Genomic DNA, 13,682 nt, shown 5'->3' with positions numbered 1-13,682 from the left:
AGGCAGCAGGACACATGGTAATCAGAAATGTGGTTCTTAACACCATTATCTATCCACACTCCAGGCTTCAAGAACAGGGTCTCAACAGTCATTATTTTGCTAACCCAGGGGACATTTGGTAGTATCTGCAGATATTTGTGCTGTCCCAACTGGTGTGGGATTTGGTAAGATGAGCTACCTGAAATATAGTAGGTAGAGGTCCGAGAAGCTTCTCAGTATTTGACAGCACACAGGACAACCCTCCACAACAAGGCGTCCTGCCCACAGGTCACCAGAGCCAGGGCTGGGAGACTCTGCTCCAGACCATTTCTCCCATTTGTTGCACCTCAGATTGGTCTTTCCCTCTACCGAGAACCCTCTCCTTTTCCATGGGGCTTAGCTTGACTTTCTTTTCCTAACCTTTGCCTGTTTCACACATGTTCTATAATTCTCTGAAGTCATGGCTGCTCCTCACGCCACACGTGTGGCCACCCTGCTACTCACTGGAGTTGTATGGGAAGTCCTTGGGGGATTCTCAGTAACTACAGGGAGAGAAACCCAAATCAAAGATGCTCATGCACGAAAGCTCTCCCTGCAGGATTACATAATTACATTTTGCCTTAAAAATAAAGGCTTATAAACGATGAAAGGCTAATCTTCTCTTGTCAGCCACACACAATGATGAACACAGACTCAGTACTCCCATCCCCAGCAAATCTGAATGGCCAGCCAATTAGCAATCCCCCTTTGCTGACTGCAAACTGGCCAATTAGCTCTGTCTTTTGCTGCCTGCACTGTCCCAAGCAGTCTCCTGTGTTTCTCCTTAGAACAGGAGAAGGGATTTGGATAGTGTTTCCCATGTGCTATGGTCACATTATGCTGGCTGCTGCTACATGAGACCTACACCTGGCATTCCTGGACCCACACAAGGCTTTATACCCTTAAAATTTTTTCCCCGACCAACTCTTTTGGACTCTGTGGGGACCTCAGACAAGGGAGGCAAGTTGAGAGAAAGCAGATCCTCAGCGGGGGAATCCGAGGTCTCCAGACATTCCAGAGCCTCGGGCTGTAAGACAGGGGCTTCGCTGCCTGGATTTACTGACAGCACTGACTCTGTCCTTCTGCACACTGGAAAACGATACAGCTGCGTGGCACACAGGCCTCACCAACTCCCTCATTCCTATATTCAGGGGATGAGCTGCTGTGTGCTGCATCTGCCTGGAATTTTAAGAGAAACCCAAGACAAAAGGACTTGTAAGGACCTGCCCTGTAAACAATGGAAACATTTAGTAGAGACAGAAAGAAAATAGTTTCAAGAGGGAGGCCCAGAGGAGAATCATTTAAAGGGAAAAACTGGAGATGCAAACAGCTGCCTTTAGGCACCACTGCAAATGGAGTCTGTATTATATACTCCTTGCCCTCTTTTCTATGTCCCACATACTTTTTTATTTTTAGTAAGAGTCTATTTTTGTGTGTATGTTCTATTACAGAGTAGTATTTCTTCAACTATATGCCACATATAAGAGGTCAGGCACATTTTGAGTTCTAAGTTAATGATAAATGGAGATGTTTTCTAGCTTGAATAATCCACCATCAACAAACCACTCATCTTACAGAAATTCACAACACACCTGCACAACTTTTGCCTCAAACAGACTCCTAGCCAACTGCTGTTCCTCTGCAGAGAGGAGTCTGCCAGGTGGTTAAGAGACACTTAGTACTCAGCCACTCCAAACAGTTGGCTTCCGGCCTCTTTCTCCCAGGAGCAAAATGACTACTTAGATAAAAATGGATCTTCTGTCCTCTTTCAATCAGAGGTAAGGTCTGGTGCAGAAATAATAAAGCAGACATTTCAGAGACCAATAAAATCTATGAGCAAAACTTTTGCTATCGTCCAAGTGATGTTCCTTCACGTCATGCTAGGAACTGCATTTATTATTATTTACATTGTGAAGATGGAAAAACTGAGATTCCCCAGACAATGCTACACCCCCCCAACACACACACACACACACACACACACACACACACACACACACACAGACAAAATCTTTTAAAATTCTCACTCTAAGGCAACTGGGAAAAGGAGACGGGTCACCTCTCTCCAAGTGTCCCACCTTTTCCATTGTTAAACCGGTGTGAGTGATATTTCTATAGAAAAGCCCACTGGTGAGCCTGTGTTTTTCTTCTTAAGGCAAAAGTCACAGCTGGATCTCCGCTGAAGCTTACCTCCCACGTGAGTGCCAAGCGGCTCACAGCGACGTTACTTAGTCCCATGACGATGGCAAAAAAAGAATTCAGATTTTTGTACTCCTTACAGCTGAAACACAAGAGGCACGTGTTTGAATAAAATGCTACTTTTGAGAGATTAAAAAAATTAGAGTTCTATTTCCTGGTAGTCATTAATATTCGTCAGGACTCCTCCGTATGAACAGGCAATGATAGATTTAATGCACGTATAATTTCCGCTCCGGTAACTGTGTTCTGCTGTTTGATTTCTTGCTGTCATTTTAGAAAGTTGATGGTTTTGGCCATTGAGGTTTGGGTTTTGACAAGTAATTTAAAGATACCTCCCCTAGGGGTTGTTATTATAATCTCACATTTGCTAGAAAGCCTGGAGGGAACCATCCCATGGGACAGGAAGAGAGAAAGCAAAATGTCTTTGGGAACTTTCAGGGCTTTACCCTAGAGGTGGACACTCTCCTGGCAGCTTGAGGTGGACTAAGGATATCATAATGCTGCTGCCCTGATTTCTACCTGCCATGCAAATACTTCTCATTTGTTCAAAAATGTCAATTCACAAGACATGATTCCACTGGGCTGCACACTTGATCTCAAGAAGTTTGAAACTGAGAAATAATGTAAACAATGGACAACAAAATAACCTAATTTTCTGTGTTTTACTGACATTTACAAAGCTGGCTGTTTTGTTTTGTTTTTTGAGACACGGTCTCATTTTGTAGTGCAGGCTGGCCTTAAACTCGTGGTGATTCTCCTGCCTCAGCCTTCTGAATGCTGGAGTTATAGGTGTGTGCCACCATTCCTGGCCCAAAGCTGATCATTTTGAAACTGCACATATGTAACTATTAACTTTTAAACTCATATATAGGAACACAACATGTAGATCAAGATGAGAATTTCTTAGTAGAATGCTGAAGTGTAGCCTAGGTAAGGAACCCCTAACTTCCTCATATTAGGTTCCTGAAAAAGGAGAGAATTCCTTTTGCAATATGCACAATCCTTTGCCCCTAATCCCACAGTTATCTAAGTGGGCTACGTCATAACTAAATGCTGTTTGCATTTTTGTAAAAGCTAATAAATGGTTACATTTGCTTCCCATGTTCTCCTTGCAAAGGTAGCAAGGAATTCTTCAGAAGCCCACATGGAAATGGGGAAATATGTTCCACAGAAGCCCAGGTGTGTCTGGCCCATCTGTGAGAAAATAGGCAAGGCCTTCCTGGGGCTGGGACAGTGGCTCACAGGTCAGCTCGGGCTGAAAGGGACCTGGGAGACACCAAGGCTGTAGGCAGCAAGCGTGATCACGCACGTGTTTTTTTGCCTTTGTCTTATGCACGAGATCTTGGAAGAACAAATGCAAGAGGGTGGACTGCTGGTCACTGTTGTTTTACCAACTGACTTTATCACTCAAGGGAAGTCACGAGATGTCTGTGTGCCTCAGTTTCCTTGTGCGTAAACAAAGAATAACAACACCTGTCCCCCATTCATGAAGTTCTGCACAAGACAAAGAGCTTGAAAAGTGTATGTTGCTTGTCTCTAAAACATCAAGTTAAACAGATGCCACTGCCACTAGGTTTCCATCGCATTCTTATAGACCTTGGAGTTACGGAAGTCTGGGATCTCCTCCAGGCGGGCTGTGTGAGTAGCTCCATTATAGGACAGCGAGCCCAGCACAGGGCTTAATAATGGTTAAATAGTATAAGCCAATTTACACTAAAGGCCAAGTCCACCTACTCACATAATCAGAAGGAAATGCAGTAAGAAAGGCAAAAAACATAAAAAAACAAAAACAAACCTGAAACTCAAGGTTTTCAGAGGCTCTTCTATGTTGCCTCTGTAAAATTCACAGGATTTGGTTAAAAAAGGTTTTCTGACTCCCCTCTTTCTCCTCCTTGGTGCATTCAGCACCCAGGCCAAGGTGAAGAGAGAATGTGTTCCTTGTGTTGGGAAGGCACACATCGTCATAGTTTCCATGATCCACTCATTCCAAACACTGAAGGCATTTGTTTGTTGCAATGAGGTTGCTCACACTTCTAGGGAAAGCAGCTACATCTAAATCAGCAATGCATATGGGATATTTTACCAAAGCTGACTTTCTTCAAACAGCCAGCTTTTCCCAAAGAAGAGATAGCAGAATTTGAATCCAAGGGATTCGGTATTCCATCAAACCTTAAAATTTCTGGCAAAAGAAATCAGGGCATTTGGCAAGCTAATAGCTATAAAACATCAAGCAGCCTTTATTTCTTTGTTTAGCCCTGGAAATCAGACTCTGTATGGGATCTAAACTGTTTGGCTCAAGAAAATTGTCTGGCTGGGGTTACTTGTTCTCCCAACCTTCCTGTGCTCCAGCTCCCTGCCTTTAGAAAGGAAAGGAGTCTCACAGCCACAGGCCAAATTTAGCCGTTTATTTTTAGCACTGTGGTGATACCAAAAACATGGAAGTAAACAGGAGGTTGTCAGGCATGTCTAAATAAAAGAAGATTAAATTCATGTCAGGGAGAAACCTAACTGGCCCCTGCAGTAAATAAACTGTTTCCCATGAAGTACTATTAAATAGAATATGTATAAGATGCTTGCTTTTTTTCTGGTGTTTATGGAGATGATTTTCTTGTACCAGGTTAGCTCTCCTTTATGCATTTTACTGATTTTATTCTGGCTGAGTTGGATGTGCTGTTGTTCCAGCATATTCTACTGCCCTCTACCGGTGAGAACGTGCCATGCGGGACAGACGTCAACTTCCAGAGCCTCACACAACTTTGCAGAAAGACTAAACCGAAGGTAGTAAAAAAAATAGAGTAGTTCCAAGCAAAAAGAAAGTCACGGTTTTGAATCTACCATCTGTGCTGTGAGATCTTAATTTACATATTGATGTCAAATATTATAAAAGGTATAAGAAATTAATCTTTTACAAAAATTCAACGATTTTCATGAGCCCCTGTCACTAGTCCTTGTGCCTAAGTAGTTTCTATTTCCTGCTTTCCTTTTTAAGGTCTAGTCTAAGAAAACAAAAGAAAAACACAGCTCAGTATTTTCGCTTCCCATACTTACTGGGCTGCTATCTTAATAAATTTCTTTAGGAGCTGAACACGCTTGCTGAGCTGGGAACAAAGGCAGATCTCAGTGACAACCCAAAACTGAATTTCATTAAATCTCTTCAGGAACAAGTCCAAGTTAGCTGTGGTCTTTTTAAAATTATGCCTTCCAAATGTGTGATAGATTAGCTCCAGCTAGAACAGAAAGAAAAAAAACAATTTCACTTATTTGTTGGTTTTTAAATCAAAACACCAGCCTGGTAGCAAATGTGAATTCAATCCTTGACCTGGATGTAACTTGTCCTACAGAGCTGAAGAACTTCCATGAGGCTTGATAAATATGTAAATGCAAACTAGGGGTTATCAGGTCATTATACTCATGAAGAGAGAGCACTTGCAGCACAACATAGCACCATAAGGATTTTTCTTGAATACTCAAAGACTTTATAACAGGCTGTATTAATCAACTCAGTAAAAAAACATTCCAGCACATATTTTTCATATGGCACCATACAGTTACACATTCGGGGGGCCAGCAGGCTTCATTCACAGTTGCTATCATTGCTACTAACACACGTGACTGGGCAGCTCACCTCATGCACGCAGTTGAAGAGTTCCCAATCATAAATTGTCATCTGGTATGCTAAGTCTTTGGAGCTCATCAGCTCAAAAGTTCCCACTGTTCCAACAGTTGGGCCTTCTTGTTCCGGTAAGGGAGTCTGTGGGTAATAATGCAAAAATATATCAGAATCTCAAAGTGGACAAGGGCTGAATCCTTTCAGGAGTTGCTGCGGGGATGTGATTCTAAAAGTGCTTTCAGGAAAATCTTGAAACTTTGATTTTACTAGGAGGAGAAAGGTGCCTTTGCTTTTAGTGCTACTTGCTTTGGTGCTCTCCTTATAGTCATCATCATCATTCTAATCAACTCTGCCAACTGGAAAATGTGGACCATGGTACATAAGAGTAGGTGAAGGGTGACCTGTACAAATTCTCTTATGTTGGCCCTGGGAGGTCCCTAGAAAGAAAGAAAAAGTCCTTATATTCTTTTTTTGCTGGAAAAGATGGAAGGAGTTCTTAGAGATTTCCCCCCTCCCTATTTCTCAGCAAGCTATTGGCATGGCCCTTTGGACATTCATCCACAGTGCTTCTTGCTACTGCAGGTGACTCTGGTCAGGTTGCTGCAGCTCCCTCTCTGTTACACACTGCCTGGGGTGGCCAGGTGTCGGAGAGCACCTGAGCTGAGGTTACACCTGAGGTCTGATCCTTCTACCCCTGGCTGCTGTTGAGCTGAGAAGATACTTCCATAACCATGGAGTCTGGGACAGATTTTTAAAGACCAAATTCTGCTGCTTTTGGAAGATTCCTGGTCAAAATTTTCATCTGACTTATCTCATTTTTATATTATGAAAAATGATATAAAGTATTTTTACCTAGTAGGATGAATGGTATACATACAAAGGAAATGATACAGAATATACTAATATCTGCATACAAAATTGGCAGTATAGACATGACAAAATTATAACAATGAAAAGAATATTTCCCAACATGATGCTAACCATATTTGGATACTCAATATTCATGTCACAGGCATGGAAATGTAGTTCAGTGGTAGAGTACTTGTCTAGCATACATGAGGCTCTAGGTTCTCAGCACCACCAAAACAAACAAGAAAGCCCAATAACAAAATTTGTGTCAAAAGTACTGATATTGCATAGGTTTCATCATCATTATCATCTTCATCATCATCATCATCATCATTACCAAAACCATTCTATAAATTTCCCTCTGCATTTTGAGCACTAAAGAAATTACATGTTCATGGGAGCTGGGGGTGAAGCCCAGAGGTACAACATTTGCTGAGCATGTGTGAGGCCCTGGGTTCAAGCTCCAGGACCACAAGAAAGAAAAAAGGAAAAAAGAAAGAATGAAATTACATGTTCAGGACATAGGTGGTCCCTGCATTTGAAAGTGTAGTCTAACAGACGACCAACCAAGTTTCCAGTGTGAGAGCAACCCTGACCAGCAAGCACTGGGCTACCCCTGGACAGCTACTGGTCTTCATCTGCCTGTCTAAAGAGGCACTGACACACACAACTCCCAGCTGTAGAGATGAACAGGGTGGGAAACCTGAATTGGCTTTTTGAAAATTACTAGGTATTTGAAATGAATTCATGGCTTTCAGAGTTTCTTGGAGAAAGAAGCTGAGCTTTGAAAGATGTAGCAGACAAACTAATGTAAAGAGCAAGCTTTTCCCTGAACACCAGGGATCGTGCTTTGTAGGCTGAGGGATGGTAAGGAAGGTTGGAAGGTGAGGAAGCTGTCAGCAGACTCGCTTGGCCCATGGGAGGACAGGGGGCCCATGAACAGCTTCTAGAAAGTCTTTGAGTATCGGATTTGGCACCCCCTCTCCTTGTGCTCCTACACGCTCCGTGCCTACCTCTGGGTGGCACCTGTCATAGTAGATCCTTACTGATTCAACACTGGTGTCCCCACCTACACTGTGGACTCTTTGAGGTACACAGATCATGATGGATGGGTCTCTGAAACCATCCCGGAGTCAGAACCATCACAGGGCCCGGAATGATGCAGGAGTTACTAAATAAAAGTCTAAGAAGCAGTGAATGGGTACAAGTAGAGCCAAATCACAGTATGATGGGATTTTTTTTTTTTTGTAATTAGCTTTCCACTAACAGTTCTGCTTAAATAAAATGTCTAGAGAGCAAAGCTCCAGAAGCCAAGCCCTAGCCTTTAGGATAAACGCTGGCACACTACTAATTTTAGACAACACAGTTTAACACTAAAACTTGTTCTCTTCCTGGCTGTTTGGGTTAGTCACAACTCCCTAATTTAACTGTAAGCTGTCACAGGGAAGGGCCCTGGGGCACCTGTCCTACTGAACACAGAAGCTAGCCCAGTCCCGAGTGCAAGGCAGACACTTGGTGAATATGTGTGGATAGATCACAGGGTTAGGCCAACATTCTGCACTGCAGACTTGTCCCCTGCATGACTTGTCCTACAAGGACTGTCCTCAAAGGAAAAGTCAGCAAGCCAGGGAAGGAGCTCCATGGCTACAGGTAAGGGCTCCCCACAACACAGTGAATGGCAGCACACTGACGGGGGAGAAGTTCAGCTCCAGAGTACTTGATGGAAAGTTAATTCTTTTCAACCACTGAGGCTGCAGAATGGAAGATAAGCAAGGACTAAGAATGTGGAAGGCTACATGCAGTACTGTGCCAATAAACAGGGTTAGAAGGTTAGTGTCTGCCCCACAGGGAGCTGGAGACAGTCCACACGCCTACCCATCCACCACATCGCTTCACACCGTGGCCAAGAACCAGCTGGCAGGAGAGGCCCCTGGGCACAGTGGGGTAAACATGTCACAGGGCACCTTCAATAGGGCTTCAGCAACATGGCATTTTATGGCTCTCCTTTCCAGGAGAGGAGAGCACAACTTATCATTGCTTCTCTGTCCTTTGATGTTGGGAGATATTTATTTAGCAAGCAATGAATGCAGAAGACTGAAGAACACAGGAAAAGAATTGTGAGCCAATTCCACCTTACAGTGCTGGTGGCTACGGAAAGGCTCTGGGTCTAGAGGGAAGGGATGACCACAAGAACTAATGCAATGCGCAAAGGTCTTCTCCACCTGAATTCAAGGTATTGTATCAGTGGTTGTCCTCAAGCCAGGAATCAGGATCCTGATCCTGGAAAACAAGCTCTGAAAAGTTCAAAAAAGAGAATCTTTTTTTGCTTTCCAACACTGGGTATTAAACCCATGGCCTCCGGCACTCTACCACTGAGGTACACCCCTAGCCTGAGAATCCTGAATTAACCTACAAAACCTGATTTGATTAAACTTGAAACCTGTTTAAGCATCACTTAGCTAATTAAATTCTCTCCCCAAATTCAATGCAGGTTACCTCTAACCTTCATGTTATCCTTCTCTCAGAAGGGAAGCAAAGCACTAGGAGTCCTGAGACAGAGAAAAATCAGTTTCTCTACTCTGAATTGGTCCCATCAGCTAAGATATTTTAATAACTACTCACTTCCCTGCCTAATTTTTAAAGGGTAAACAGAGATGAACACACTCTTTATCCACAGAAAGCTCTGTGTGGCTGGGAACAAGCGCTTTGGAGGCAGGGAAGGCTCTGGCCTCTGGCATTTCCTACCCAAGGTAAAGACAGTGCTTCCCGGGGACAGCACTACTCTCAGGCCTGATGACGGCTTTGCCATATTTGTATTCAATCTCACTGAGGAATCTTATAAGTAGTGACATCTTGCTTTGTAAAAAGATTATTTCCATCCTGGCCTAAGTATTCGTGATTTTAATATTTAATGTTTAAATTGGGGACACTACAAAAAGGCAAATTACAAGAGTCCTGAAAGCTGGATTATGTGTCAGTAGTGGTGCCACCTGCCTGATTTCTACATAAGAATCTAAAGCTCAGCGCATCTCCAGCAAACACCTGAGGCTTTCCTAGTGGGCTGCAGGATAGAACAAGCCAAGGAGCATTTGAAATTTTTAGCAAGTAGGACTGGAAAATTAAGCTCCAGACAAGTTTTTCTGATTGCAGATGCTGCTCTGAGGCGACCATCACACCTACCAGTGAATCGAATTGCTCTCGTGGGCAAGCAAACAGGCGTCCATTAATGGTGAGCGTCGTAAATACTGAAACATCATTAGGTTTGAGCACCACCTTTTCTGTGAACATAAAAAGCATGAGATTGCCTATTAAATACATCTGAGATTTTCTGCACTGCCCTAATCACACCAACAAATTGCCAGCTCAGTGAATTACTGGAACATGCAGAGTGACTGCATAAAATACAGGACCGGAGGGACTCACTGAATAAAAACGACACCGCTCTCATGCAGCCACACAGCACTCAGATGCCGTCAGAAGTGACCACACCACAGCAATGGAAATACCTCAGGGTCAGTTCACCCAGTTCTGTGCTGAACTGTGATTATATATAAAAGCCCCACTGGCATTTATATAACAAGTTATGTTTCTAGACGATAATGATGCCCAGCCAAACCATCCATCTGGGTCAGCCAGGAATGGCAACACTAACTCGTTGCATGGTTTCTCTTGGGGTGGAATGTCCCTTTGTGCAAAAGTACAAATACTAATTATGACTGTTACCTCCTCCGGAGCTCATCTTTACTATGATCAGGCCTTCCCCAGAGCCCAGCTTGTCGGCCACTGCGCTGATGACTTCCTTCACAGAGGCAGCTACCGGCACCCGAATGGTAGTGTAGGTGTGGTCCATGCAATAGACCTTAAACAAAACTGTACAAAGACCGTCAACATGGGAAAGTGGCCTTGGGATTTCTTATGAAAGCTATAAGCTGTGTAAAATGTTTAGGCAACCTCCCAAATTTACATCATCTTGGTGCTTTTACTATTGTATTTATCCACACACATCTATGCATATGACTGCCTCCTACAACTGCTCACCTTAGTACTGGTCTAAGAATAGGAGCACATATGGCTGCCACCCCCAATTTAAAAACCAACAGATACTTGTGGAAAACCACAAATAGGTAACGGAAAAAAATGAGAAGTATGTTTAGGCTGATGTTCTGGGTTTTCTTTCTCCCTAGTCATTCTTTCTCACAACAGAGGAGGTGCCACACTGTGGGCTGATTGCTAGATTGCTGCCACCAAGCCTGGCACAGGGAGCCAAAATTAACACTTCTGCAAGCCGGACTGCTTCTCCCTGTGGCCATTAGCATATGCTGACTTTTCTGCTCACTTGCTTCACTGGTGTGTTGCTCTGGGGCTGGGCCACATGGCTCAGGCGGAGTCAGCTCAACAGACATTGTATGGCACCCACAGCTCACCTCTGACTGCACAAACCCTGGCAGCAATTCCAGCTCCTAGAATTCTTGGGTTTTAAGGCACTCCTAGATTACAAGATTCATTTATGGCTTGAAAGGAAAAGTTTCACATTATTATGATTAGTTGTGGTTGTGATTCTTTGGAGAAATATTGGGCAACCAAACAAAAGCCAACACCTTCACTTCCTGGAAGGCAGCTAGGGAGGCTATGTTCCAGGTCAGAGCACCTCACCCCGGCAGGAGCCCTGCTCGGCTGGTGGGCCTGTAGTCCCACCTGCCTCCCTGCATCCACAAAGGGCCAACTGCTTTCCTACCAGAAAAGGAAAGAAACTTTTCTTTTCTTCCCAGAGGTGGTGACCTTGACAGCCAGGCCCAGAGGCAATCTGCATTTCCTTCAAGGAAAGGTGGCAGTCCGGAGAAGTAGAGTCAGCCAAGGGTGGACAAACACCTCAGCTCTGAGCATAAGAGTTCAAGAACATAACAGCTTTTTAAATTTCAATCTGACTCTAAATACTCTACATGAGCATGACTTCGATGAAAATTCTCACCCTCATCAGAGCCTCGGATAGGCTGGCGCTTCTGGGCCCTCTCATCGCTCGTGTTGAACTGTTGCAAAAGAACCTTGTGCTGTCAAAACAATAACCACAGTGAGTGATGTAAAGGGACTGACCAGCACGTGCTAGCAACTCAGAGAAAACTCAGCTGAGAAGCAATCAGTGCCAAGAAATAAAGCAAATACATTTTCTGTTTACAAAAAAGACATCACTTTTACATACTGCCATACAACATTTCTGGAGAAGTATAATTCTATGAGACACAGACACAGAATCCAAACCGGTGCCTCACCCTTACCTTCTTTTGAGGGGCCTTTGCATCTTCTGAGCTACGAGAAGTAGAGAAAGCACATTATTTAATACCATTGCTAAAAGTTCATCATTATTGCTATAGATTGCTCTATTGGTATGTAACTTTAATCTTATGTTAGGAAATGGGGTCACAGAATGCCTTTGAGAGGCAACATGAGCCTCCCTCATTGCAGCACTGAGAGACCAAAGCCCGGGGAGACGGCAGAGACACTAGCTCTTATCACAGGGGATCCTGGGCAGAACTAACGTTAAACCCCAGGTTTTCTAGCTTTCAAAGTCTATCTCATAGCGTGCTCACTCTCCAGTATTTAATCTGTTCCTTAAGGAAGAGCATGTGAAAACCTGTTTTCACTGAGAGGACGCAAATATGTGCCTTCCACAGCCTTGGTGGCAGAAAGTGAATCTTCCATATAAGTAATGGCCCTCGAACTTTCCTGAAATGCCACCGACCATTTTATTGCTGCCTTCAGTACTTTGAACCTACAGCACCCACATTTATTGAGCTGAACTCCCCAAAGCAGGATCTCTGCCTTCCTAGACTTTCTCCTGGCAGTCCTCCAGCTCACACAGCAGCTGAGCACAGGACCGGGCTCCCTGTTTGTCTGGCCATGTAGAGCCTGTGCCCTGGGCCTGGCTGCTCACATCAGAGCTCTGTGGGGTATGGAAGAACAGCTGTTAAGTCTTTCCCTTTCTCCCTCTCTTCACTCTCTTCTCCCTTCCCTTCCCCCGCCCCTTTTCTCCCTCCCTCCCTTCCTTCCTTCTGTCTCTATCTCTATCTTTCTGTCTCTCTCTCTCTCTTTTTCCAGGAAAGGACTTTTTGGAGACACTTTGACTTTGAGGCATGCACTTACTTGATGACCCTCCCTGCCCAAGCCCTTCCTTACATTTGCTTGACTATCTTCTCCAACTCTGGCAGTTGCTCCTTGAAGGCAGCAATCATCCGGGCATCATCTGATACAGACACATAAAACTCCTGTAATTGGCAAAGGTCACAGGCTTTTAACAAGAACTGCAAAGAGCGTATGCTTTTGTAGAGAGCAATAAAGACACGTTCCTATGTCATATGCTTCACTAGCATCACCAGACCACGGTTTCACAGATACAGAGAGAGAAAAACAAAAATAAAATGGTACAGTATGTCTAAGTTCAAAATTGCAAATGAGAAAAAGTTTGGGAAATAGCGGTAATGATTGTACAACATTACAAGGACTGAACTGTATACTTACAAATGTTTAAAATGGCAAATTTCATGTCAGATATATTTTACCACAGCAAAAATAAAAATGAATAATTTATATGATATTTATGTGAAATGGAATGTTTTGGAGCAGATAATCTTACAATCTACACTTAAGAGCATTTTCTTACCTCAAACTTTTTTCAGGGAAATATTAACATTGTTTTGTTTGTTTTGTTTTTTCTGAGACACAGTCTTACTTTGTAGTTCAGGCTGACTTGAATTCACAATGCAGCCCAGGCCTTGAACTCTTGGCAGTCCACCTGCCTTGGCCTCCTGAGCACTGGGGTTACAGGAGTGCACCACTATGCATTAATTTTTACTATTATATTTATCATTGGTGTGGTTAATTGTTGGTGTTAAAAAGGCAGGTATGGCTTTCATCATTACACTCAAGATTCTGCTGATGTCCCGGGAGCCATGCTGACCACCCAGAAGCAGCTATGCCCTGCAGAGCATGCCCTGGGGCCATGGCAATGCCA

At 43.6% G+C, this 13,682-nt stretch overlaps 1 protein-coding gene across 15 annotated transcripts in view; it reads right to left on the bottom strand.

Annotated features, from left to right (window-relative positions):
* Rapgef4 (Rap guanine nucleotide exchange factor 4) overlaps window positions 1-13,682 on the bottom strand; it is a 306,593-nt gene that overhangs the window by 16,819 nt on the left and 276,092 nt on the right. For all 15 annotated transcript variants that reach the window (XM_004857683.3, XM_004857682.3, XM_087200374.1 and 12 more), the window contains 8 exons: window positions 12,848-12,936; window positions 11,950-11,980; window positions 11,646-11,724; window positions 10,400-10,546; window positions 9,857-9,954; window positions 5,843-5,968; window positions 5,266-5,444; window positions 2,209-2,299 (listed from right to left, as the gene is read on the bottom strand). In XM_004857683.3, the coding sequence (XP_004857740.1) occupies window positions 2,209-2,299; window positions 5,266-5,444; window positions 5,843-5,968; window positions 9,857-9,954; window positions 10,400-10,546; window positions 11,646-11,724; window positions 11,950-11,980; window positions 12,848-12,936 (840 nt within the window). The remainder of the gene's footprint in view (window positions 1-2,208; window positions 2,300-5,265; window positions 5,445-5,842; window positions 5,969-9,856; window positions 9,955-10,399; window positions 10,547-11,645; window positions 11,725-11,949; window positions 11,981-12,847; window positions 12,937-13,682) is intronic.

This window comes from Heterocephalus glaber, unplaced genomic scaffold, assembly GCF_053883595.1.
Source record: "Heterocephalus glaber isolate CG9 unplaced genomic scaffold, H.glaber_assembly_v1.0 deba00000347, whole genome shotgun sequence".
Taxonomy (NCBI): Eukaryota; Metazoa; Chordata; class Mammalia; order Rodentia; family Bathyergidae; genus Heterocephalus; species Heterocephalus glaber.
The sequence above is the reverse complement of the archived record's forward strand: the minus strand, read 5'-3'. Positions and strand labels throughout refer to the sequence as shown.